The sequence below is a fragment of the Rhinichthys klamathensis genome, unplaced genomic scaffold, assembly GCF_029890125.1.
Source record: "Rhinichthys klamathensis goyatoka isolate OS25496 unplaced genomic scaffold, OSU_Roscu_1.1 h1tg000015l_1, whole genome shotgun sequence".
In the NCBI taxonomy this organism is placed as follows: domain Eukaryota; kingdom Metazoa; phylum Chordata; class Actinopteri; order Cypriniformes; family Leuciscidae; genus Rhinichthys; species Rhinichthys klamathensis.
The window spans coordinates 342,507-369,798 of record NW_026606567.1 but is presented as its reverse complement, the minus strand read 5'-3'; the positions used below and the strand labels follow the sequence as shown (position 1 = coordinate 369,798).

Sequence of the window (27,292 nt, the reverse complement as noted above, 5' to 3'; positions counted from 1 at the left end):
AGACTAATCCATATGAATTGAGCGGTTAAGTCCAATTTTTCTGAAGTGACTCGGTCGCTTTATGATGAACAAATTTAATTTAGGCTTTTATTCACATACACTCACCTAAAGGATTATTAGGAACACCATACTAATACTGTGTTTGACCCCCTTTCGCCTTCAGAACTGCCTTAATTCTACGTGGCATTGATTCAACAAGGTGCTGAAAGCATTCTTTAGCAATGTTGGCCCATATTGATAGGATAGCATCTTGCAGTTGATGGAGATTTGTGGGATGCACATCCAGGGCACGAAGCTCCCGTTCCACCACATCCCAAAGATGCTTTATTGGGTTGAGATCTGGTGACTGTGGGGGCCATTTTAGTACATTGAACTCATTGTCATGTTCAAGAAACCAATTTGAAATGATTCGAGCTTTGTGACATGGTGCATTATCCTGCTGGAAATAGCCATCAGAGGATGGGTACATGGTGGCCATAAAGGGATGGCAATGGTCAGAAACAATGCTCAGGTAGGCCGTGGCATTTAAACGATGCCCAATTGGCACTAAGGGGCCTAAAGTGTGCCAAGAAAACATCCCCCACACCATTACACCACCACCACCACCAGCCTGCACAGTGGTAACAAGGCATGATGGATCCATGTTCTCATTCTGTTTACGCCAAATTCTGACTCTACCATCTGAATGTCTCAACAGAAATCAAGACTCATCAGACCAGGCAACATTTTTCCAGTCTTCAACTGTCCAATTTTGGTGAGCTCTTGCAAATTGTAGTCTCTTTTTCCTATATGTAGTGGAGATGAGTGGTACCCGGTGGGGTCTTCTGCCGTTGTAGCCCATCCGCCTCAAGGTTGTGCGTGTTGTGGCTTCACAAATGCTTTGCTGCATACCTCGGTTGTAACGAGTGGTTATTTCAGTCAAAGTTGCTCTTCTATCAGCTTGAATCAGTCGGCCCATTCTCCTCTGAGCTCTAGCATTAAGGCATGTTCGCCCACAGGACTGCCGCATACTGGATGTTTTTCCCTTTTCACACCATTCTTTGTAAACCCTAGAAATGGTTGTGCGTGAAAATCCCAGTAACTGAGCAGATTGTGAAATACTCAGACTGGCCCGTCTGGCACCAACAACCATGCCACGCTCAAAATTGCTTAAATCACCTTTCTTTCCCATTCTGACATTCAGTTTGGAGTTCAGGAGATTGTCTTGACCAGGACCACACCCCTAAATGCATTGAAGCAACTGCCATGTGATTGGTTGATTAGATAATTGCATTAATAAGAAATTGAACAGGTGTTCCTAATAATCCTTTAGGTGAGTGTAATTGTACATGTACATTAATATGTTTTAAATAGAATTACGATTACTGTATGGCTAATATAGGCAGCCAAGGCAGGGCATTCAGTTACTTTTGAAAGGACAAAAATAAGATGTCATTGTATTTCATTAGACTTTAACTGTGCCAGCTATAAAAAATCCAGCATTTCCTTACGTTTTACCCATAGACTGTAAAAAAGGTTTTACCACTGATTTTTAGTGACAGTTGATATTCATGAGCCACTGGCCAATGACGGTTAATCCCGCCCTCCCCTCTCCCCTGCAGTGCCATACCACACTCACTCCTCTCCCTTCTTCTCACAGCCATCCACGAGCTAGACTTGAGCTGAAAGAGGGGGGGTTTCATGGCCCTTTAAATTAGACAGATTGATAGCGTGCACGTATTTACCAGCAGTGTCAGACTCATGAGTAGAAGTCCACCTGCTTAATCAGAATATGGGGATGTCATTTATGTTCTTACTGGCAGTTACTTTGCTCTGTCCTGTTCAAACAAGTGAGTAAACATATATTATTATTATTATTTATGTATGTACATTTATAACGTAGGCTAGCCTACTTTGAATTATATTACGAGAGTTACGTAAAATTTAGGTCTTTCTCTCTTGAACGTTTTTCTTCGAGGTAAAATCTACTTATCTTTCCCAACATTTTTTTTTAGTGTAAAATATGTTGAAGATTTGTGGACAGACAGTCGATTCATTAAAGGATAAGCTGTTTCCTCACAAAAGCGGTTTATAAAATACACTATTACGACAGAACCGAACCCCTCACCATAACAGGCAGATTTTACAACCAATTGCAAAAAACCTTTCGTCACGCCCCCTACCTTTCGGCAGGCAGAGAGGATAGGAAAAGTAAACAACGTGAGGAAAAACAACTCACAAATTTCTTTCCAAAGAGAGCCGGAGAGAACAAAATTGTTCGAGATAGGCGACCTAGTATGCAGATATTGTGTAACGTTAATGTAAATAGAGGCTTGCTGCACGGTAGTCTGCTTTACCCTATGGCTTTACCCCCCACATGTGAGAAACAACTTCCAAGCTGAGGTAACCCGAAAAGTGTGAGACAATCTTTAGAGATAAAATGAAAATATGGAAAACAATATATGTAAAGGATGTATGTACATTGTAGAATCAGATTGTGTGGATCTTGCATCCAAATGTTGATAAGGGCAAACTTGGTTATAACTTGAAGATGTTATTACATGATGATAAACTAAAAAAATAAATATGCATTTAACACATTAAACACTGTTCCAGAAACACTCGCAGGGAGTGAAGCAGCAAGCACATCACAGGATCCTACTTCAGCTGCTCGTCCTTTTAATGTTACTGAGAATGTGAATAAATGTAAGAACAGAGTGTAGTTTTTTTCAACTATTAATTGTTTACGTATTCAATGGACTTGTAACATTTTTTAACAGAAAATTCATTTGGCTTAAAAAATTTTTTACATAAAAATTGTCCTTCTCAGTCACAATCATGAAAGATTTAAGTAATAGCACAAGTGCATTACCACCTATTTTTTACCGTCTATGATTGCCACTTATACTATTCAGTACTATTTTTACAATATGCACATCAACTAATGGTAGAAAAAATATCCAACATGTAATTTATGGCTCGGCTACATTATTCCTTAATTTTCCATCCGTGTAGCCTACTGGTTTTTTTTTTTTTTTTTTTTTGTGTTTCCGTTTAATGAACTAATAAAATATTTAAACTCTAATTAATATTTCGTGTCTAATTATTTATGTGGCAAATAGCTGTGTAATAAGTCCCTCTGTGGGGTCCACATAACACTGTTTGGGTTTATTTTGCAAGAACAAACATATGGGTGTACATTATCCCTCAATAATAGTAATCGTAATCTTAGCCATGATCTCCCCAAATATAGACAATTCATAAAATGCCCTACCAGAGAAGATAACACTCTGCTACACTACGGTCAGTAAAGCCTACCACGCAGTTCCTTGTGCAGCACTGGGTCACTCTGACCATGCCATGGTCCACCTGATTCCTGCCTACAGGCAGAAACTAAAACTCTGTAAACCCGCTGTGAGGATATCAAAACAGTGGACCGGTGAGGCCTTAGAGGACCTGCGGGCGTGTTTGGACTCTACTGACTGGGACATGTTCAGGTCTACTACCAATGGCCCGGATGAGCACACAGAGGCTGTAACGACATACATCAGCTTCTGTGAAGACTGCTGTATTCCAACATGCACCAGGGTGCATTTTAACAATAAGCCCTGGTTCTCAGGTAAACTCAGAAGGTTGAGGGTGGAGAAAGAGAAAGCGTTTAGGAGTGGGGACAGAGATAGATTCAAGGAGTTGAAAAACAGGTTTGGAAAAGCCGTGAAGGAGGCTAAACGACTATTCAGAGAGGCTTCAACACCAGTTCTCTGCTGACGACTCTGCTTCTGTCTGGAGGGGGCTCAGGTAGATTACCAACTACAAGCCCCAAGCTCTCACTTGGCTTGTGACCTGAATGAGTTTTACTGTAGATTCGGAAGGCAACTGCACGGCCCTGCTCTACACCCCCCTTCACCAGACAGATGAGTAAACAGACTCTTCAAGAGGCAGAACCCATGGAAATCAGCTGGGCCCGACTCCATCTCTCCAGGCACCCTTAAGCACTGCGTGGACCAGCTGTCTCCTGTGTTCACCACCATCTTCAACACCTCTCTGGAGACTTGCCATGTACCAGCTTGTCTTAAACCCCTTGGTGAAAGACCTTTTGAATCTCATTGACTCTCATTGATTTTAATCTTGTGCAATCCCTAAATGGTCCTACACATGAGCATGGACACACATTGGATTTAGTTCTGTCATATGGCATTTCTGTATCTTATGTAGATGTTTGTGATGCTGTCTTCTCTGACCATAAACCAGTTATTTTTGGGGTTTCTTTTCCATGCCAGATTGAGAAACCTCACCCAAGTGTACGCCTATGTCGTAGGATAAATACGAGTGTCATTAATGAGTTCGCTACGATATTTGAGAACAATTATAATGTGTCTGATGCTCATCTTTTATCCTATTCAGACCCTGAGTCTTTGCTCTTTTCTTTTAATTCTGTATGCACAACTATTTTAGATGATGTTGCACCCTTGAAGGTGAGGCGTGTAAAAACTAAGGTAGAGCCTTGGATAAATTACACTACACGCGCACTCAGGGAAATCTGCAGGAGAGCAGAGCGTAAATGGCAGAAGGACAGACTCCAAGTGTCCTATGATAAATTAAGGGACTCTTTGCAGACATATCAAGGTGCTGTTAAAACAGCGAAGGCACAATATTTCTCCGATATTATTGAGAGAAACTATCATAGACCTAGAGTACTATTAAGTACTATAAACTCTATCGTAAATCCACCTAATGTAATTGTGCCTGATATGTCGATGGATACGTGTGATAATTTTAAATCATTTTCGGTTTCCAAAATCGAAAAAATTAGGTCTCAAATTCCTCCTGCTGTTTGTATTGTCCCAGCTATACCATGTTGTCTTATGGTGTTTGACCACTTTGAAGTTCTTCAACTTTCTAGTTTGGAAAAAAATAGTAGACCAGTTGAGGCCATCAGACTCCCCACTTGATATAGTCTCATCAAAGATAATCAAACAGGCTTTTGATACAGTTGGGCCTAGTGTTTTAAATATAATAAATAGCTGTCTTGTATCAGGGTCTGTGCCTGCCATTTTTAAACACGCTGTGGTGCAGCCTTTAATTAAAAATACTAATTTGAACTCAAATGAGTTAAATAATTATAGACCTATTTCAAAATTGTCATTCCTCTCAAAGATATTAGAGAAAGCAGTTCTCATTCAGCTGCAGTCTTTTTTGAATGAGAATTTACTTTTTGAAAAATTTCAGTCGGGTTTTAGGAAACATCACAGTACAGAATCTGCACTTTTAAAGTTCTTAATGATGTTTTAATGACTGTGGATTCTGGAAATGCTGCAGTTTTGGTGTTACTTGATTTGAGTGCGGCATTTGATACCATAGACCATGCAATTCTTTCTTATTGCACGGCTGGAGAGGTTGGTAGGGATGCGAGGTGTGGTTTTAAATTGGTTTAATTCCTATCTAACTGACAGAAGTTTCTCAGTCACCATGGGGGAATTTACATCTTCGTCTGCCCCTCTTAAAAGTGGGATACCTCAAGGGTCCATTTTGGGACCCATTCTGTTTTCGCTATACATGCTTCCAATTGGCGCGATCTTTCAAAAACACAGAGTATCATTCCATTGCTATGCAGATGATACACAGATATATATGCCTGTAAAAAGGGATGATAATTCATTAGGGCCTCTTTTAGCATGTTTGAATGATCTGAAAACCTGGCTGGCTGGCTGTTAATTTTTTGCATCTAAATGAATGCAAAACGGAGATTATTTATCTATTTATGGTCGATCAATGGTGAAAAACTTGGGGGTAATTTTTGATAACTCACTAAAATTTGACAAACAAGTTAACGCTGTTGTTCGATCATTCTTCTTCCAATTAAGAACCTTGACAAAAGTCAAGCAATTTTTGTCAGTTGAAGATTTAGAGAGAGTGATGCACGCATTTGTGACCTCACGTTTGGACTACTGTAATGCCCTGTATGCAGGGATTAATCAGTCGACGTTGACACGCTTGCAAATGGTCCAAAATGCCGCAGCTAGACTGCTGACAGGTCCCCGAAAGCGGAATCATATTACTCCAATTTTATTTTCATTACATTGGTTGCCGATCCGCTACAGGATTGATTTTAAGATTGTGTTGTTTGTTTTTAAATCGCTAAATGGTATGGCACCACCTTATCTCTCAGAGTTGTTGCAGATATACTCACCATCAAGATCACTTAGGTCTTCTGACCAGAAACTCTTAACTGTCCCAAAATCTAGACGTAAACTTTGGGGTGATCGTTCTTTTTCAGTGTTGGCTCCGAAACTCTGGAATAGTCTCCCTTTGCATATTAGAACTGCCTCCACTGTGGTATCTTTTAAATCTCTTTTAAAAACTCATCTCTTTTCTCTGGCTTTTCTGTCGAACTCTAACTGCTGATATGTTGGTGGCTTGTTTGTTTTGTGAGAGTTGTTAGATATGTGTATTGCATTGTATAAATGTTCTGTACATTTGCCCATGGCATGTTTTCAAAAATTGTACAGCACATTGGTCAACTACCCGTTGTTTTTAATTGTGCTTTATAAATAAATTACCTTACCTTACCTTACCTTGTCTTAAGTCCTCCACCATCATCCCTGTGCCCAAAAAGCCAAGGCCTATAGGACATAATGACTACAGACCCGTCGCCTTGACCTCAGTGGTAATGAAGTCCTTTGAGGGTCTGGTGCTGGCCCACTTCAAATCAATCACAGACTCTCTCCTGGATCCCCTGCAGTTTGCCTACAGAGCCAACAGGTCTGTGGACGACGCAATAAACATGGCCCTACACTTCATCCTCCAGCACCTGGACTTTCCGGCAACCTATGCCAGGATCTTGTTTGTGGACTTTAGTTCCGCCTTCAATAACATCATCCCTGCCCTGCTTCAGGACAAGCTCTCCCAGCTCAATGTACCGGATTCTACCTGCAGGTGGATCACAGACTTCCTGTCTGACAGGAAGCAGTGCGTTAAGCTGGGGTCACAAGTCTCTGTCCCCCGGTTCATCAGCACCGGCTCCCCTCAGGGCTGCGTCCTTTCTTCTCTGCTTTTCTCCCTATACACCAACAGCTGCACCTCCAGGCACCCTTCCGTCAAACTCTTGAAGTTTGCAGATGGCACCACCCTCATTGGGCTCATCTCCGATGGGGATGAGTCTGACTACAGGTGGGAAGCTGACAACCTTGTGTCCTGGTGTAGCCAGAACAACTTAGAGCTCAATGCTCTAAAGACCGTGGAGATGGTTGTGGACTTTAGAAGGAACACAGCCCCACCTACCCCCATCAACCTGTGCGACTCCCAAGTAAACACTGTGGAGTCCTTCTGTTTCCCTGGGTACTATCCTCTCCCAGAACCTAAAGTGGGAACTGAACGTCAGCTCCCTCGCCAAGAAAGCACTACAGCACCGGAGTGTTTATCAGAGTGGTATTTATGTCTTGAGTGTTTATCAGAGTGGTCACACTTGAACCACGAGCATTTTTCTACTGGATTCAAGGAATTTTGTGGTTGAAATTTTAAAACGTAACAAATCCACCCTCTCTGGTCAATTTGACCCCCTAAGGAATGCATGGAATGGGAGGAATGCTTCGGTATATATAGAAAAACCTAAAAATGCAGAAACTTTATCAAAAAGTTATTTTTATAATGTCTACGTGTTTCTCAAACACAGACAATCTCCCACCCTGATATTTAGATTATTTTATTCAATAAACAGATTTGTGTCTATGTGTGCATGTGCCTGGCTGACATAGATTCAAGGGCAGAAGAAAACTAACAGATACAACAGGTGCCAACGCAACTTTGGACATTTAATTGTTGTTGTCCGCCCAAATGCAAAATTCAAACGTATGCCTTCAATGCATTATAATTTTCATTGAATAAAAGTGTCTGCCAAATACAAATACCCTGAGAGGGTAGTTAAGAATCTGACAATTAAAAATACTTTTTTTACATGTTAGTCTTTTTTTTACAAAAAAAAAAAAGGCCAACATTAAGTGAAACTTGAACATGAATTTACATTGGATTAAGAAAACAGACAGTGAAGACTTGACCATTTTTTTCAGAACTCTGGCACTGAAGAATAACTTCTTCCATCAGATGTCATGAATCTCAGTTTGTTTTTGCTTTAATCAGTGGTCAAGACCTGCAGCCCCACTGAGTTCAGCTGTGGTGATAAACGCAAAACATGTCTGCCTATGAGATGGAGGTGTGATGGTGACCAGGACTGTCTGAATGGTGTGGATGAGAAAGGCTGTGGTGAGTCTCTTTAAATCTCATCTTTCTGTTGCCACAGATACAAACTTTATCTAAGTATGCAAACCCAGACAGATCGAAAGTGTTCTCTGTAAGCTGGTCCTGCAGTGCGCTATCAGAGCGCCTCTGAAATTCAGCTAAGTGAAACATCTTTCATTATTTTAAGTGTTTGCTGAAAGCATTTGTATATTCGAGGAATCCAGTGCTGCTAAATCATTTTTAATAAATAAATATAGTAATTACAATGCAAATAATAAAACATACAAGGCTTGGACCACAATAACAGAGTTGCTAGGTAACATTCTCCTCTTTCTCTTGAAAACATTAGTTTCTCAAGATGAAGATGTGCCAGTCACAGGCAAGAACCAAACAGTGCAAAATGAAGGTAAAGCTTATGCTTAAAATCTTACAACTAATGAAATTTGTGATGCAATTGAATGTATCTTTTTGATTGAGATTTAAGAGCCAGAGCAACGTTTTTCATATGACAATGCAAATAAATGATCAAATTAAAACACCTTTAACCCTTGCGACTAACATAATAACGAAAATGGCCATTAAAATGTTTATGGTCCTGAATGAGAAACAGTCACACTGTTTAAGAAAACAGACAGTGAGGACTTTGCCTCACTGAAGTATAACTTCTGCCAACAGATGTCATGATTCTCAGTTTGTTTTTGCTTTGATCAGAGTTCAAGACCTATAGATCTAGTCATTTCAGCTGTGGTGATGAACGCAAATCACGTGTGCCTATAATATGGAGGTGTGATGGTGAGAAGGACTGCCCGAATAATGCGGATGAGGAAGGCTGTGGTGAGTGACATCTCTTTAAATCTCATCTTTTCTGCACATACCTAGATGAACATAGTTAAAAATTGTGGCCCTGTCCCAAATGGCACACTTCATAAGCACTTTCAGTCTTTTGGACTTACAATGGCTGCCGTGTGTCCGTTAAGTCCAAGAACGTAGGGTGTCCATTTAGTCATTTTAGGTTTCTGAAGGGTGCTCGTGAGTTTTTAGACATGGGACAGTCTTGCACACTTACTTCCTGTCTTCCTGTCGCACTTACTTCCTGTCGCACGCTCTCTTAAGTGGCCAAGACTGCAAGTGTGGGTATTTGGAAAGGCCCTGAAGTGTGCATGTGCCTGGCCGACATAGACTCAAGAGCTGCAGAAGAAGAAGAAAACTAACAGATACAACAGGTGCCAACGCACCTTTGGACATTAAAATGTTGTTGTCAGTCCATATGCAAAATTCACATGCATATGAACTGATAAAGATGTATGCCTTCAATACAGCATACTTTTCATTTTAATAAAAGTGTCTGCCAAATACAAATACCCTGAGAGGGTTGTTGAGAATCTGACAATTACAAATACTTTTTTTTACATGTTAGTCTGTGCACCTGCCTTTAACCTGTGCATCAGATAATCAAATCTGTCATAAATAGATTTATATAGGTGATATTTTGGAATCAGTGTAAAAATGCTTAAAACACTTAAGATTTATACTCGGTTTTATTAAATACATTGCAAATGTAAACATATAAATTACTATTGTATTGGATGCTATTGATAGTGTAAGAAATGTTTATTATTATTATTTATTTATTTAATTTAGAAAAAATGGCCAACATTAAGTGAAACTTGAACATGAATTTACAACCCGAATTCCGGAAAAGTTTGGACGTTTTTTAAATTTGAATAAAATGAAAACTATAAGACTTTCAAATCACATGAGCCAATATTTTATTCACAATAGAACATAGATAACATAACAAATGTTTAAACTGAGAAGTTTTACACTTTTATCCACTAAATGAGCTCATTTCAAATTTGATGCCTGCTACAGGTCTCAAAATAGTTGGGACGGGGGCAACAAATGGTTGAAAAAGCAAAGAAAATAAGAAAGGATTCAAGTGGGAGAACATCTAGCAACTAATTAAGTTCATTTATATCAGGTCTGTAACATGATTAGCTATAAAAGGGATGTCTTAGAGAGGTAGAGGCTCTCAGAAGTAAAGATGGGCAGAGGCTCTCCAATCTGTGAAAGAGTGCGTAAAAAGATTGTGGAACACTTTAAAAACAATGTTCCTCAACGTCAAATTGCAAAGGCTTTACAAATCTCATCATCTACAGTGCACAACATCATCAAAAGATTCAGAGAAACTGGAGAAATCTCTGTGCGTAAGGGACAAGGCCAAAGACCTTTATTGGATGCCCGTGGTCTTCGGGCCCTCAGACACTGCATCACTCATCGGGATGATTGTGTGAATGACATTACTAAATGGGCCCAGGAATACTTCCAGAAACCACTGTCGGTAAACACAATCCGCCGTGCCATCTCCAGATGCCAACTAAAGCTCTATCATGCAAAAAGGAAGCCATATGTGAACATGGTCCAGAAGCGCCGTCGTGTCCTGTGGGCCAAGGCTCATTTAAAATGGACTATTTCAAAGTGGAAAAGTATTCTATGGTCCGACGAGTCCAAATTTGACATTCTTGTTGGAAATCACGGACGCCGTGTCCTCCGGGCAAAAGAAGAGGGAGACCTTCCAATCGTGTTATCAGCGTTCAGTTCAAAAGCCAGCATCTCTGATGGTATGGGGGTGCATAAGTGCATACGGTATGGGCAGCTTGCATGTTTTGGAAGGCACTATGAATGCTGAAAGCTATATAAAGGTTTTAGAGCAACATATGCTCCCCTTCAGACGACGTCTATTTCAGGGAAGGCCTTGTGTATTTCAGCAGGACAATGCAAAACCACATACTGCAGCTATTACAACTGCATGGCTACATCGTAGAAGAGTCCGAGCGTTGAATTGGCCTGCCTGCAGTCCAGATCTTTCACCTATAGAGAACATTTGGCGCATCATTAAACGAAAAATGCGTCAAAGACGACCACGAACACTTCAGCAGCTGGAAACCTATATAAGGCAAGAATGGGACCAAATTCCAACACCAAAACTCCAGACACTCATAAACTCGATGCCCAGACGTCTTCAAACTGTTTTGAAAAGAAGAGGAGATGTTACACCATGGTAAACGTGCCCCCGTCCCAACTATTTTGAGACCTGTAGCAGGCATCAAATTTAAAATGGGCTCATTTATTGGATAAAAGTGTAAATTTTCTCAGTTTAAACATTTGTTATGTTATCTAAGTTCTATTGTGAATAAAATATTGGCTCATGTGATTTGAAAGTCGTATAGTTTTCATTTTATTCAAATTTAAAAAACGTCCCAACTTTTCCGGAATTCGGGTTGTACATTGGATTAAGAAAACAGACAGTGAAGACTTGACCATTTTTTTCAGAACTCTGGCACTGAAGCATAACTTCTGCCATCAGATGTCATGAATCTCAGTTTGTTTTTGCTTTGATCAGTGGTCAAGACCTGCAGCCCCACTGAGTTCAGCTGTGGTGATAAACTCAAAACATGTCTGCCTATGAGATGGAGGTGTGATGGTGACCAGGACTGTCTGAATGGTGTGGATGAGAAAGGCTGTGGTGAGTCTCTTTAAATCTCATCTTTCTGTTGCCACAGATACAAACTTTATCTAAGTATGCAAACCCAGACAGATCGAAAGTGTTCTCTGTAAGCTGGTCCTTCATGCGCTATCAGAGCGCCTCTGAAATTCAGCTAAGTGAAACATCTTTCATTATTTTAAGTGTTTGCTGAAAGCATTTGTATATTCGAGGAATCCAGTGCTGCCAAATCAGTTTTAATAAATAAATATAGTAATTACAATGCAAATAATAAAACATACAAGGCTTGGACAACAGTAACAGAGTTGCTAGGTAACATTCTCCTCTTTCTCTTGAAAACATTAGTTTCTCAAGATGAAGATGTGCCAGTCACAAGCAAGAACCAAACAGTGCAAAATGAAGGTAAAGCTTATGCTTACAATCTTACAACTAATTAAATTTGTGATGCAATTGAATGTATCTTTTTGATTGAGATTTAAGAGCCAGAGCAACGTTTTTCATATGACAATGCAAATAAATGATCAAATTAAAACACCTTTAACCCTTGCGACTAACATAATAACGAAAATGGCCATTAAAATGTTTATGGTCCTGAATGAGAAACAGTCGCACTGTTTAAGAAAACAGACAGTGAGGACTTTGCCTCACTGAAGTATAACTTCTGCCAACAGATGTCATGATTCTCAGTTTGTTTTTGCTTTGATCAGAGTTCAAGACCTATAGATCTAGTCATTTTAGCTGTGGTGATGAACGCAAATCACGTCTGCCTATAATATGGAGGTGTGATGGTGAGAAGGACTGCCCGAATAATGCGGATGAGGAAGGCTGTGGTGAGTGACATCTCTTTAAATCTCATCTTTTCTGCACATACCTAGATGAACATAGTTAAAAATTGTGGCCCTGTCCCAAATGGCACACTTCATAAGCAATTTCAGTCTTTTGGACTTACAATGGCTGCCGCGTGTCCGTTAAGTCCAAGAGAACGTAGGGTGTCCATTTAGTCATTTTAGGTTTCTGAAGGGTGCTCGTGAGTTTTTAGACATGGGACAGTCTTGCACACCTACTTCCTGTCGCATGCACACTCTCTTAAGTGGCCAAGACTGCAAGTGTGGGTATTTGGAAAGGCCCTGAAGTGTGCATGTGCCTGGCTGACATAGACTCAAGAGCTGCAGAAGAAGAAGAAAACTAACAGATACAACAGGTGCCAACGCACCTTTGGACATTAAAATGTTGTTGTCAGTCCATATGCAAAATTCACATGCATATGAACTGATAAAGATGTATGCCTTCAATACAGCATACTTTTCATTTTAATAAAAGTGTCTGCCAAATACAAATACCCTGAGAGGGTTGTTGAGAATCTGACAATTAAAATACTTTTTTTACATGTTAGTCTGTGCACCTGTCTTTAACCTGTGCATTAGATAATAAAATCTGTCATAAATAGATTTATATAGGTGATATTTTGGAATCAGTGTGTAGAAATGCTTAAAACACTTAAGATTTATACTCGGTTTTATTAAATACATTGCAAATGTAAACATATAAATTACTATTGAATTGGATGCTATTGATAGTGTAAGAAATGTTTATTATTATTATTATTTTTTATTTATTTAATTTAGGAAAAAATGGCTAACATTAAGTGAAACTTGAACATGAATTTACATTGGATTAAGAAAACAGACAGTGAAGACTTGACCATTTTTTCAGAACTCTGCACTGAAGTATAACTTCTGCCATCAGATGTCATGAATCTCAGTTTGTTTTTGCTTTAATCAGTGGTCAAGACCTGCAGCCCCACTGAGTTCAGCTGTGGTGATAAACGCAAAACATGTCTGCCTATGAGATGGAGGTGTGATGGTGACATGGACTGTCTGAATGGTGTGGATGAGGAAGGCTGTGGTGAGTCTCTTTAAATCTCATCTTTCTGTTGCCACAGATACAAACTTTATCTAAGTATGCAAACCCAGACAGATCGAAAGTGTTCTCTGTAAGCTGGTCCTGCAGTGCGCTATCAGAGCGCCTCTGAAATTCAGCTAAGTGAAACATCTTTCATTATTTTAAGTGTTTGCTGAAAGCATTTGTATATTCGAGGAATCCAGTGCTGCCAAATCAGTTTTAAAGGTGCTATATGTATGTTTTAGCGGCCTCTATCGGTGACGTTTTAGATTGCAACCAATTTTTACAAGAGCGCTCGTGCTCTTGCACGTGCTCGAACACAAGAGCGAGCACTCATGGTACTGGCCACACTGAGACTTTCAACACACCGGAGAAAGCATCACACAACATGCTGGAAACTCATGTAAACTCCCACTGCAACGTTACAGTAATAGGCTACTTTTATCAGCTTGACGTTGAACTAATGCTCCATGCTCGTACCATGATAAGTTACATTACATTGACTGCATTTAGCCGACATGTGGTGTTATCTAGCATAAGGCATTTCACTAACTATTTGTGTATCTTTCACAATCAGCAATGTCAACATAGGTGAATGTATAATATAATAACGAAAACGGTTAGTGAACTAGACTGAACAATTTCAGTGTAACAGTAAGATCGTAGGAAGTAGGGGTGTCGCAATATACCGGTGTTGACGATAATCGTGATATTCAAAGCATGAAATATCGACATCGTGTTAATTTAGAGTGTGGCAATATACCGGTATTGGCGATAACCACGATGTTTAAAATGAATAGGACTGTTATGATAACATGACACGTAAATACTCCAGCGCGAGTCCCTGGTTGACCTCTCAGGTGGCTGTATTGCACCCGCTGACACCTATCAAACAAGAAGACGCAGCCCGGGCCGCGCAGCTACTCTGAGAAGAACGTCGTCTGAGCGAGAGAGTGAAACACTCTGTCCACACCCGAAAAAAGTAAGCTTGCCTGTATGGGAGTTCTTCGGCTCAAAAGAAAACAGCACTTTAAAGGAGGTCGCACACCGGACGAGAAGCGCAGCACCACGTCTTTAAAATTCTAGTGTACACACACAAGGCGTCCGGCGGTGCCATTCGGCATCTGTCTGCGGCGCCCAGCAACGGCTCTTGTTCAAAATCCTGCCGCGACACAGAGCGCCATTTACATTTTATATTAAATTTACATTATATTTGTCTCAAATCATCGTAAATGACTGTGCTGCAATGTACATTTAGTTTTACATTAATTTACAGAAATCAGCTGCTTGAATGAAAATTGCAATGTTATCGGATTTTCAGGTGATATTCTCAATTCATTCAGTTAATGGATGCTCTGAGGTAAAGTGTTCAGATCACAGACTCAGCAACTATTGTTTTTAATTGTACAGTACAATCATAACATAGTACAGACATTATCTTAATTTCATAATCTCCTTAAACATAAGAATACTGCTGGCCATAAACTGAGAAAGTGCGCGTCTGGTGTGCGATACCTCGAGTTGTCCTACACGCGATGCGGCGCTGCAGAATGTGTAGCCACCAACCTTTTTACCCATCTCCGTGTCCATCACCCTGCGGATTACGCAATTTTACAGAGAATACATTGCGATTATTTTACTAGTCATGGAATGGGAAAGGTGACATTAACCTGTTAACAGGGGGTTTCTGTGTTCATACATTTAATAAAGGGTGATTATTAAGAACCATCTTATTTTTGTATTTGTATTTGCACTTGATTTTTCTTTTTTTATATTACCCCCCCCCCCCCCCCCCCCCCCCCCCCTGTTTCCATTTTCCATTATTTCAGCATATCTGAAAACTTGTAATTTGTCACAATAAAAATAGCGGAGGTCTCTCCATAATTCAAACGCTCTGCCGATGTTGATCCGTGTTTTCGTCCTAAGTCGATCCGATTCACGTTTGGCCTGACGAGCTTCAGCAGATACATTTTTGTTTTGTTTTGTTTTTTATATTTATGTGGAGTTTGTGTTGGAGTCTGTGTTGTGCTGGAGGCAGGTCGTTTGGGTGTTATCAGACTCCATGTCGTTAGCTGCAGTGCCGTCGCATAGACTGTATATAAAAACGAGAGAGGCTCGGGAGCGTGCATGCACGTCACATCCAATGGATTTCGCAGAAAATCTGACCCGGAGACTTCACATAGAAATAGGAATACTGGCCTTCAGACTCAGAGGTAATAGCAAAACCCGTCAAGTGGATCATTGTAATGTGTGATTACAACCCCTTCACACACAGGCAATAAAAAAAGGATTCATTTTAGAAGAAAAGTTACATATAGCACCTTTAATGAATAAATATAGTAATTACAATGCAAATAATAAAACATACAAGGCATGGACCACAATAACAGAGTTGCAAGGTAACATTCTCCTCTCTCTCTTGAAAACATTAGTTTCTCAAGATGAAGATGTGCCAGTCACAAGCAAGTCCAAAATGATAAAAGCTCATGCTTACAATCTTACAACTACTGAAATTTGTGATGCAATATCTTTTTGATTGAGATTTAAGAGCCAGAGCAAAGTTTTTCATATGACAATGCAAATAAATGATCAAATTAAAACACCTTTAACCCTTGCGACTAACACAATAACGAAAATGGCCAGAGAGGCTTCCGCCGTAACCATTTGGCGACGGAAAACTGCACCCATGCCGACCCCTTTCCGAAGGAAGAGAGGGTCCCGCCAAATTGAAAGGGCACGGAAGCAACTGCACGACACCTTCAACAGGCGAAGAGCCGGTCCTGTGGACCGGGCACCTGAGAGTTTCATCCACCACAGAAACGGTCTCATGCACAGGGGATGCTGCGGCCATGAGACCCAGAAGCCTGCGCCAAGTGCCCACAGAAACACGATGGTCGAGCGTGAAGCGAGCCAAGCATGTCAAAAGACTGGAAATCCGGGCAGGAGCCAAACGGGCCTGCATCAGAACGGAATCCAGGCGCACCCCTAAGAAAACTGTGCTTTGAGTTGGGGTAAGAACACTCTTCTCTGTGTTCAACCTCAGGCCGAGAGACTGAATGTGACGAAGGACAATGTCCCTGTGGTGAGTCACTAATTCCCTGGAGTGGGCTAAAAGGAGCCAATCGTCCAGGTAGTTGAGTATACGGATGCCCTGGAGCCGCAACGGGGCCAGAGCAGCATCCATACACTTTGTGAACATTCTCGGCGCTAGAGCGAGACCAAAGGGAAGGACCCTGTACTGGTACGCCCTCTCTCCAAAGGCAAACCTGAGTCGCCGTACGACCTGAATATGAAAATATGCATCCTTCAGGTCTACTGTCACGAACCAGTCCCCTGCTCGAATTTGAGATATGATAGCTTTTAGCGTCAACATCTTGAATTTCCCTTTGTAAAGGGAGAAATTTAGCCGGCGCAGGTCTAGTATCGGTCGCAGACCTCCGCCCTTTTTCGGGACCAAGAAGTAACGGCTGAAGAAGCCTTGCTCGATTTCCTTCGGAGGAACCTTTTCTATTGCTCCCTTGAGGAGAAGGGACGAAATCTCCTGCTGTAGTACAGAAGCCTCTGAGGCGCTGTTGACTACAGTTGGAAAGACTCTGTTGAAGCAAGGGGGCGGGCGACAGAACTGAAGTGTGTAGCCGAGCCGAACCGTGCGGAGGATCCAAGGCGACGCCTCCATTCTTGAAAGAAATGAGATGAGAGGAAGTGTAGTGTTGCAATGCGGCGAACATACCTGTGTTAGGGTGACGTGCTGACTCCTGTGGGGTGGCGTGGTCCAACGTGAAAGAGAGCACTTGACGTCCCGACACGTAGTGGGAGGTACCACTTCCTGTTTGATCAAGATCATAGGGTCTGCCTGATCCTGAGGAAAACCGAAAGTGTCTCCGAGGATGCGAGCGGCAGGTATCAAACGCGTCGGAGGCAAGGGGAGAAAGCTGAACGCGTCTCCTTCCTACTGCGCCAAACGGTTTGAACGAGGTTGAGTAGTAACTGCACCTCGAAACACGCTGGGTGGCGAAACTGACAGGTTTAGAGAAGTAGAGCAAGTGAGAGGTGGGCAGAAACGCTTGCACGGTCTGTCCCAACCTCGTAAATCGGGGGAAGCTCTCCTTTTTCTGACCTGCGGGTCAGGAACGATTCGAGGAGGCTGGAGCGAAGGGTTTGTTAGACCGCTTCAGCTCCAGACGCTTATGAGGTCGCTGGCGGGGAAACGGGCGACCGCGGGCTCCCCAAACCCGTAGCAGGTGGGGGATGAGCCGAGTCACTTCTCCTAGTGACAAAATCCGGCCTATGAGAAGAACGTTTATCTCGGTTGAGACGGGGAGAAGTTAGAGGATTCCCTAGACTAGAGGATGTTGACCGCCTCCCCAAACAGTCCAGATTGAGAAACTGGGGCGTCCAAGAGGAAAACCTTCTCTTTGTCACGGATCTCCATGAGATTGAGCCATAGGTGGCGCTTTGCAGCAATCGCATAGAATCGCAATCGTTTGCATAGAACGACCTATAGCGCGTGCGGTGTGCTTGTTGGCTCTTAAGGCCAGATCCGTGGCCTTACGAAGCTCTTTGACAGCTTCTGCCATAATTCCTGTTCCCTCGTCCATCTCCTTCAAGACATCCGCCTGGTAGGCTTGGAGGATGGCCATAGGAAGTAGTCCTGCACGGTTTAGAGGGAAGGAGGGGGCGAGCTTTCCACGACGGAGCAGACGACGGAGAAAGGTGAGTAGCCAACGTGTCCTCAACCGCTGGAATGGCGGAATAGCCCTGCTCCACAGAACCAACGAGGTTGGTGAAGTCAGCGGCTGCCGCGTTTGTTAGACGCGCGGAAAAAGGCTGCTTCCAGGATCTGGAGATCTCGTGATGCAGATCACTGAACAAGGGCAGCTTTCTCCGCTCAGGCCTAGAATTAGGGCCACTTAAAAATCTCTCGTCGAGTTTAGACGATTGTGACTCGCGGGGCTCTTCGGCCCAGTCGATAGAGAGCTTCTCTGTAGCGCGCGAAAGCACGTCGATAAGCTCCGTGTAGGCCACAGTAGGCCGCGCCTCCTGGCCGCTAGGCGGGAGACCGTCAGTAGCTAAAGCAGGCCCGAAATCCTTGGAGTCGGACGCTGTAGTGTAAATAATATCCTCCAGCCCGAAAGAAACTGTCTCGCGTGCTCTCGGGCTGGGGCATAAATAATCATGCGAAAACTCGACTGGCCGAACACCGCGTGCGTGCTCGGGAGAGGGAGGGAGAGAAAGGGCCTGGCCCGTCTGCTCGTACTCTATATCCTCGAGCTCTACATCCGAACCCCAGGTTGCGGATTCCAACGAGGCCTCGGCAGCCTCGGGAGTGCGACGGGGGGGAACAAATGACTCCTTCTCAAAAACCACGAGTCGAGAGCGGAGGGTTTTAAGCAGGTTGTCACAAAACTTGCATTTAGACAAGCCTAAAACAGCCTAAGATTTATACTCGGTTTTATTAAATACATTGCAAATCTAAACATATAAATTACTATTGTATTGGATGCTATTGATAGTGTAAGAAATGTTTATTATAATTATGATGTATTTATTTAATTTAGAAAAAATGGCCAACATTAAGTGAAACTTGAACATGAATTTACATTGGATTAGGAAAACAGACAGTAAAGACTTGACCATTTTTTCAGAACTCTGGCACTGAAGTATAACTTCTGCCATCAGATGTCATGAATCTCAGTTTGTTTTTGCTTTAATCAGTGGTCAAGACCTGCAGCCCCACTGAGTTCAGCTGTGGTGATAAACGCAAAACATGTCTGCCTATGAGATGGAGGTGTGATGGTGACATGGACTGTCTGAATGGTGTGGATGAGAAAGGCTGTGGTGAGTCTCTTTAAATCTCATCTTTCTGTTGCCACAGATACAAACTTTATCTAAGTATGCAAACCCAGACAGATCGAAAGTGTTCTCTGTAAGCTGGTCCTGCAGTGCGCTATCAGAGCGCCTCTGAAATTCAGCTAAGTGAAACATCTTTCATTATTTTAAGTGTTTGCTGAAAGCATTTGTATATTCGAGGAATCCAGTGCTGCCAAATCAGTTTTGATTAATAAATAAATATAGTAATTACAATGCAAATAATAAAACATACAAGGTAACACTAACCACAATAACAGAGTTGCTAGGTAACATTCTCCTCTCTCTCTCTTGATAACATTAGTCACTCAACATGAAGATGCGCCAGTCACAAGCAAGAACCGAACAGTGCAAAATGAAGGTAAACAGTATTCTGCCAGAGAATCTTTTACAACAAACAGTGTTTCTGTCACACCCTAATGTCGCTAATGTTTTTATTTTTTAATTAAGATGATTTGGGAAGCACTCAGGTGACACCTGCGGCAAGTGGCTCGGACACTGAGACACACAAAGACCCTCCAACCAGCATTACCATAAATCATATACTGGAGAAACAAGACTAAACTAATTTTAGTAATACAAAATCTGAAATTTGAGTAAACTAAAGTTGGAGCTACAAAACCTTGGAAATGAAGTGTAGATCTCGTTGACAGTTGACCAAGAATGAATTCATCAATGAATTGTATTTGACAATTTCTGAGATATCCCTATAGACTTAACACTCTAATGATAACTATAAGGATAAAGATAACTATACTAGACGTAAGCTCCACCCATTTGCTCTGCAGTGAGCAGCCTCTCGGCTACTTTGCTGGGAGACAAGCAGACGTAGCCTATGTGTGTGAGGAAATATCATATATTATGTTAAAAAATAAATAAATAACAGCGCATGAGAACAGTTCCAGTCTCTGTTTTTATTTGAGCATCGTCCGATACACCTAAGAACATTCTGTTGTCGTTTACTGACAATTTTTCAGGGACTGTTTTTCTGGCGGAAAGATGGCATTTAATGATTTAACTTTAAATTAAATATGTTATATGTTTTCTATGGTAACAGCAGTTCCCATATTCAGAACCTAATTCAGATTCACAGCATAAGATTTGCAAAACATTTTCATAAATGCACAAGTTTTGTTCTACATGTGCATCAGACTCAACATCAGGGAACGTCAGGTCTAGTTTTACCCTATAAAGCTGAGTTTCAGAATATTTATAAAAATGAATTCAAAGCCCTTTTTATTATTATTTTTTTTTTTACCTCTGGGTATCACTTAAACATAAAAGCTGTCAATAAAGCATTTTTTGTTTGTTTTTTGTTTAGACTGTTTCTCGTCAAAGGCTAAAGGAGATCTGTAAACTGGTAATTGTAGTTTGATACTGGCAAAAATTCCTCATCCGTTTACAAAAATGTTCTACATTCACAGGTTTAAAATACAGGTCCTTCAGATGTACTGATAGTTTTCATTCGAAATATCTCAAATATATTTGAAGTGTCCTCTAAAATAGTAGCCACAAGTCACTCGAAGTAATCAAGTCTTCAAAATGTTGTAATAAATAAACTACAGAGTAAAATATATCTAACAATTGTTAAAGTCCCCTTGTGGTGAAAATCAAGCATTTATTTATGTCTATGTGGTGTGTTTAATATGCTTTAATACTTTTTACGTCGTTGTCAATCGATTGTGTAAACACTACAGCAGATCGGAACGTGCGCACTGTTGACGTTGACAGCAGCAGCGCGGATTGATAGAAATGGATAGAAAATAGTGCCGATTAAAACTGAGGTATGAATTTTGACCGGCGTGTTTTTTGTGTGGTAAATTAATCAAGCTTTGAAACGCAAATAATTTTTTCACGTAAAAACGCACAGTTTTGTGGCCCCGGAAAATAACCGGGAGTACTTTATTGAAAAACTTCCAGCGGCCAGAACTCTGACCAGGGAGGTGACAACAGAGTGGGTCAGTGTGTATGCACTATAGTGCTGGTAAGGATTGCATACAACTTCATGTCTTAAATGGGCGAACTAACCCTTTAAGACAAACCATGTGCAAATTCATTAGTCAACACCACTGCTGAGTATTCTCTCTTTAAAACTGCAGTGAACCAAAGATAGTCTCAAAAACGTTTATTCTTTTAAGGCATGAAAAAAATATTTTTTCACTGGACAAAAAAATAAAAATATGATATAAAAATGAAATGTCATTTTGGTGATCAAAGATGAGTTTTACAGCGGGACTTTAAGATAAAAGAATACAATTTAGGCCATCATAGTTCCAGACAAGTTTGCGGTTTACGGCACACTCCAGACCCATAGAGCAGAACTGCCCTCTATATTGATCATAACAGGCATCCTTCTAATCTCAGGAGGTCACACAGGGTTGCAATCTTATTCTTATCAAAATGTTAAACAAGTCACAATGCTAGGCTGTTGTTAAAGTGGTTGCCAAAGCATTGCTAAGATGTTCTGGGAGTTTGGGAAGGGAACCATAACAGGTGTGTTTTTTTGTATTTATTGTGCATGCTTTCTTTTTTAACACAAGGTGGTGCTGTTAGTCAAAACTAAACAAGTCTGACCTCATCAGGAATACACTGAACTGCTAAATGTTAAGTCTTTTGAGAACAGTGTCTAGTGAAAAAATGAATGGAGGCTCATCTTTACAGCGTTTCATTCCCCAACTTTTGAGTTAAGCTTGGAAAAAAAGCAAAAATAAATGAATAATAATAATCACAATGTGATTGTGATTGTCAAAACAAACTAAACAGAATTTCAGTTTAGTGACAACATGTTACAGTGTTTACATGGTAGCCTACAATAACTGGTAGCCTATTGTTTTTAGTGCTTGACTCAAATTTCAAGATTTCAATTCATAAGCTTGTAATTCGATTCCGATAAATATCAGGTACAGTAGCTACATATGAATTTTTCTCGAAGGAAAAAACCTCTCAACTAATGCTGTAAACATACAAAGAGCCCTGTCAGCTGGTATTATTATTAAAGGCTAAAATTAACAACTCAAATATAATGCAGGTTTTATAATAATAACAATGTTATCATCTTTTTCTTAGTGATATGAGTATAAATACATGTAATATGCTGCATATATTTATGTTTATCTATACTGCGATTTTTCTTGCTAACTATGTAAATGTAACATGACATTGTTTGGAGCCATTAGATGAGACATCCTTCATTTCAGTAAGTTTTACTCGTTCAACATTCCTTCTAATGTTCATTCCTGTTTATTTACTATTTTAACTATAGCAGTAAAGAGGAAGAGATGATTGGTTCAGGGGGCGTGCCACATTAAAGATTGCCAAAACGTTATTTATGGTTTGAATTTCTTAATGAAATAATAGAATTGAAAGCTGAGACTTTGTTTCTTATCAAAGTAAACCTGCTCTGTGAGTTTGCAGCCCTGTCTATTACAACAGATGTGTCCATATGGCTCAAACGTCATCATTTTATCAAAGTCTTTTATCAGGTTAATATTGTTTTGACTGATCTGTTTCCAGTGTCTTTATGCTTTGACGCACCTTAATCTCTCCCGAAATAACGAACTCTCTTTAAGTCAAATAATTACTTGATTGGCTTGTTCCTGTTTATGATGATGTTAGCTACATTGTGAACCTATTGGAACATCTTCAATGAAACATAGTGTACACTTTAAAGACCGAGAAACATTCCACCCATGTGATATAACACTTGAAAAATACCAGTTAGGACTAGAGCAAAGCAAAATATACAATGGGGTGAAATATTTCATGGAGTGAAGTGAAGACCAACTTTCACAGAATGAGAAAATATGAAAAAAGAAAAAAAAAGAAAAGGTAACTACCCAAAACTGGCTGAACTCCAAAAATAAGTAGCTAGACAGGAAGATCCATTATGGAAACAGCAAGAGGCCTACAGAAACCCTGAAGAAGTTACAGTAGCTTAGTATAAATCTGTCTGTGTGTCCGTCTGTCTATCTGTCTGTCTGTCTGTCTGTCTGTCTGTCTGTCTTCTACTGTCTGTCTATCTGTCTGTCTGTCTGTCTGTCTGTCTTCTACTGTCTGTCTATCTATCTGTCTGTCTATCTGTCTGTCTGTCTGTCTTCTACTGTCTGTCTTCTACTATCTATCTGTATGTCTGTCTATCTATCTATCTGTCTGTCTTCTACTGTCTGTCTATCTATCTGTCTGTCTATCTGTCTGTCTGTCTGTCTGTCTTCTACTGTCTGTCTTCTACTATCTATCTGTATGTCTGTCTATCTATCTATCTATCTATCTATCTAACTGTCTGTCTTCTACTATCTATCTATCTATCTATCTATCTATCTGTCTGTCTTCTACTGTCTGTCTGTCTGTCTATCTATCTGTCTGTCTTCTACTATCTATCTGTATGTCTATCTATCTAACTAACTGTCTGTCTTCTACTATCTATCTATCTGTCTGTCTTCTACTGTCTGTCTGTCTGTCTGTCTTCTACTGTCTGTCTATCTGTCTGTCTATCTGTCTGTCTGTCTTCTACTGTCTGTCTATCTATCTGTCTGTCTATCTGTCTGTCTGTCTGTCTTCTACTATCTATCTGTATGTCTGTCTATCTATCTATCTATCTATCTATCTAACTGTCTGTCTTCTACTATCTATCTATCTGTCTGTCTTCTACTGTCTGTCTGTCTATCTATCTGTCTGTCTTCTACTATCTATCTGTATGTCTATCTAACTAACTGTCTGTCTTCTACTATCTATCTATCTGTCTATCTATCTGTCTGTCTGTCTGTCTATCTATCTGTCGGTCTTCTACTGTCTATCTGTCTGTCTGTCTTCTACTATCTATCTGTCTATCTATCTAACTGTCTGTCTTCTACTATCTATCTATCTATCATCTGTCTGTCTGTCTATCTATCTATCTATCTATCTGTATGTCTGTCTGTCTGTCTGTCTATCTATCTGTCTGTCTTCTTCAATTCAATTCAATTCAAATTGCTTTATTGCCATGACTGTATATTACAATATTGCCAAAGCTTGGAATACATAGAATTATAAAGACATCAAAATACTCAAATTTTATAACATAAATTAAATTTAAATGTACAAATTAAATTAATTGTACAAGGGAACAGTGTAACAGATTAGAATATCTGTGAACATTTGATACCACAGTGTTTTAACATACATAAAACACACACACACATTACTGAGGGTCACTGTGGTGGACATTAGGGAAACACACTGAGGTCAGACACACACACACACACATTCACCTGCTGTCTCTCAGGCTGTGGCACACACACACGTATCTGGCAGCCAGTGCTGCGGTCTGTCCCTCTCCTACTATAATCTTTATCTGTTCTACTTCAGTCATGGCTGTAAAGTTCGGTATTAAGTTGTTGAGTTTGTTGAAGTAGAGGTCTCTGAGCTGTATTTGTGACAGTGAAGGAGGAAGTGTGTCTCTCACACTCTGGAGATATTCTTCCAATTCATAATTTGATTTAAAAGTTCGATAGAATTGTAGTTTACTTTGTGTTTTAGTTTCCTGATCCCAATGCCTATGGGCGTTTTGGTGAAACAGACAACAAAAGGGACATTATGTGTTCAGTTACACACTCATTTTTAATTGTTATTGATTTTGAAATTCTGTCATTATATATGCCTCAATGTTCAGGAATGTCCATGAACGGATCTCGTTCAAATACATGATATTTAATGTTGTAACATAATATAATGTGCTAAAGCCAGAGGAGGTGAAGAAATTGTATTTGTATGGAACTGATCAAGGTCTAAGTGTATGTTTGCACATGCTAACTAAATAACCTGATTTTCTCAAAGACCTTCTGTTACTCGCAGCGCACGGTCTGGTGATAAATTAAGGTGTGGCAAATGAGCTTATCAGTTATCAACACCGGTGACACAAAAACATGTCCAAGTCATATTTCATCCATAAATTATAAAAAGAAACTATTTTGAATTTAGAAAACAGCCTGTTTTGAGAATTGTGGGGGGGAAATTGCTTATTTGTCAATGGTTCATAAAAGCCTAATTATCTTTATGCAAAAGTATAACTGTTTCTTTCTATTGATTTTGAGATTGCATATGACCCAGGTGTGTTCATGACAGGTTTTGAGAGATTCGCCCTTAAATATTTTCTGTCTCTGCTTCGAGATCATACTAAATCTTTTGGGGTTTTGCTTTGACAGTCTGTGCTGAAAACAGTATTCATCATGACTGCATGGTTCAGATGTCCTGTATCCTATCAGGTGCTGGGGGAGGTATTTTACTAGGCCACTGGGACCCTGAGAACACTGAGACCTTATTGTTAACATCCCACCCCCTTTGACGGGATGTCATAATCGGCAGTCAGGGCTAGAGATTTTGACCGGGTTACTGTGGGAGTTTGCTTATAAAATATGTTTGTTCGGTTATCAAAGACTTGTCAGACCTGCTCAGTTTGTTACAAGAAAGTCAATTTGGGTTCGGTTTAAAAAAAAGCTTTGAGTAAAGATTTTATCATATGGTAAGATCTAGTCTGACTGTTTTTGCTCAACTAAAGCTTTTTATTTCATGACTAACGCAATCTGACTACTCAAGTTATACCAGCCAAATACATTTTTTTTTTAGGGTTAGACATGTAGGAGCTCCGCATGCTTTTTATATTTTAAAAATGACTTTTTTGATGGGATATTAAGTTACATATTCAGTTCTTTTAATCACTTCATATTCATTGTGTTTGCAGGTTAAACAGAGAATAACGCTCTCAACATTGACAATGCTGTTACTACAAACAAACTAAACTATGCAGGATGTGTAGTGAAAAAAGCATGAATGACACATTAAACTCCCAAACAAGCTTGAAAACACAACTTATGTGCTATTACTTTCTATTTGCAGAGTTTAATTGTTGATATAAGATATTGCTTCTGATGCTGAGTTGTTTCCACTCATTATTCTTGCTTTCACAATGATTTTTTTTTTGCATTTGGAACCTATTAGTGGCAACATAAAGCATCAGAAACTTACTTATTACACCCAAGTATAAAATGGCTTGTTTTGCTTAAAAACGTATAGAACTGGATTGTCGTTTTTTTTTTCCTCCTGTTTTGACAAGCTGGGAAGCTTCCCGGTAGCTATATTGATGTGAGTGATGGGTGGCAGAGTGACGGATCTGGTTTCCGATTGGAGCGAGATGCAGTTTTTCAGGTAAAAAAGAGAACAGATAAGCGTGTTCACCTCACTTGCTCTACACACAAACATTGGACTTTTTATTTGCACACAAACTTTCCTAGTAGGTGTTTTGCACACCACAAACCGTTCTGGCAGAAAATAAAGTCATTTTTGCAATATCTTTTCATAGTCTTGTAGTTTATTTCTTCTATACTGTTTATTTTTTCTAAGCTGTTATGCTTACCCAAAATGACCCACATATAAACTAAAACTACACTAACATTAATCAATTTATACAAGATGCATTCAATTGATCAAAAGTGACAGTAAAGACGTTTATAATGTTACAAAATGAACTTTTGATTCATCAAAGAATCCTGAAACTCCCCCCCCCCCCCCCCCCCAACATTTATAATAATAAATGTTTCTTGAACAGCAAATCATCATATTAAAGTGATTTCTGAAGGATCATGTGACACTGAAGATTGGAATAATGATGCTGAAAATTCAGCTTTGACATCACAGGAAAAATTGCATTTTAAAATAATATTCAATTAGAAAACAGTAAATTTCAATTTCAATAATATTTCACAATATTACTGTTTTATAGTATTTTAGATTATATAAATGCAGCTTTGATGGAAATTACAGACCACAAAC

General features: G+C 40.1%; 1 protein-coding gene across 5 annotated transcripts; it reads left to right on the top strand.

The window, feature by feature from the left end:
- Positions 1-1,695: 1,695 nt before the first annotated feature.
- On the top strand, positions 1,696-20,385 carry LOC130105734 (very low-density lipoprotein receptor-like). 5 transcript variants are annotated; one of them, XM_056271872.1, is made up of 10 exons: positions 1,697-1,829; positions 2,596-2,685; positions 8,564-8,620; positions 8,926-9,048; positions 11,618-11,740; positions 12,065-12,121; positions 12,427-12,549; positions 13,502-13,624; positions 19,337-19,459; positions 19,794-20,385. In XM_056271872.1, the coding sequence occupies exons 1-10, from the start codon at positions 1,772-1,774 to the stop codon at positions 19,907-19,909; spliced, it is 993 nt and encodes a 330-aa protein (XP_056127847.1). In that variant the 5' UTR covers positions 1,697-1,771; the 3' UTR covers positions 19,910-20,385. The 5 variants fall into 5 exon arrangements, with proteins under 5 accessions (XP_056127881.1, XP_056127847.1, XP_056127862.1 ...); XM_056271887.1 differs by lacking the exon at positions 11,618-11,740; XM_056271896.1 differs by lacking the exon at positions 19,337-19,459.
- The last annotated feature ends 6,907 nt before the right edge of the window (positions 20,386-27,292 follow it).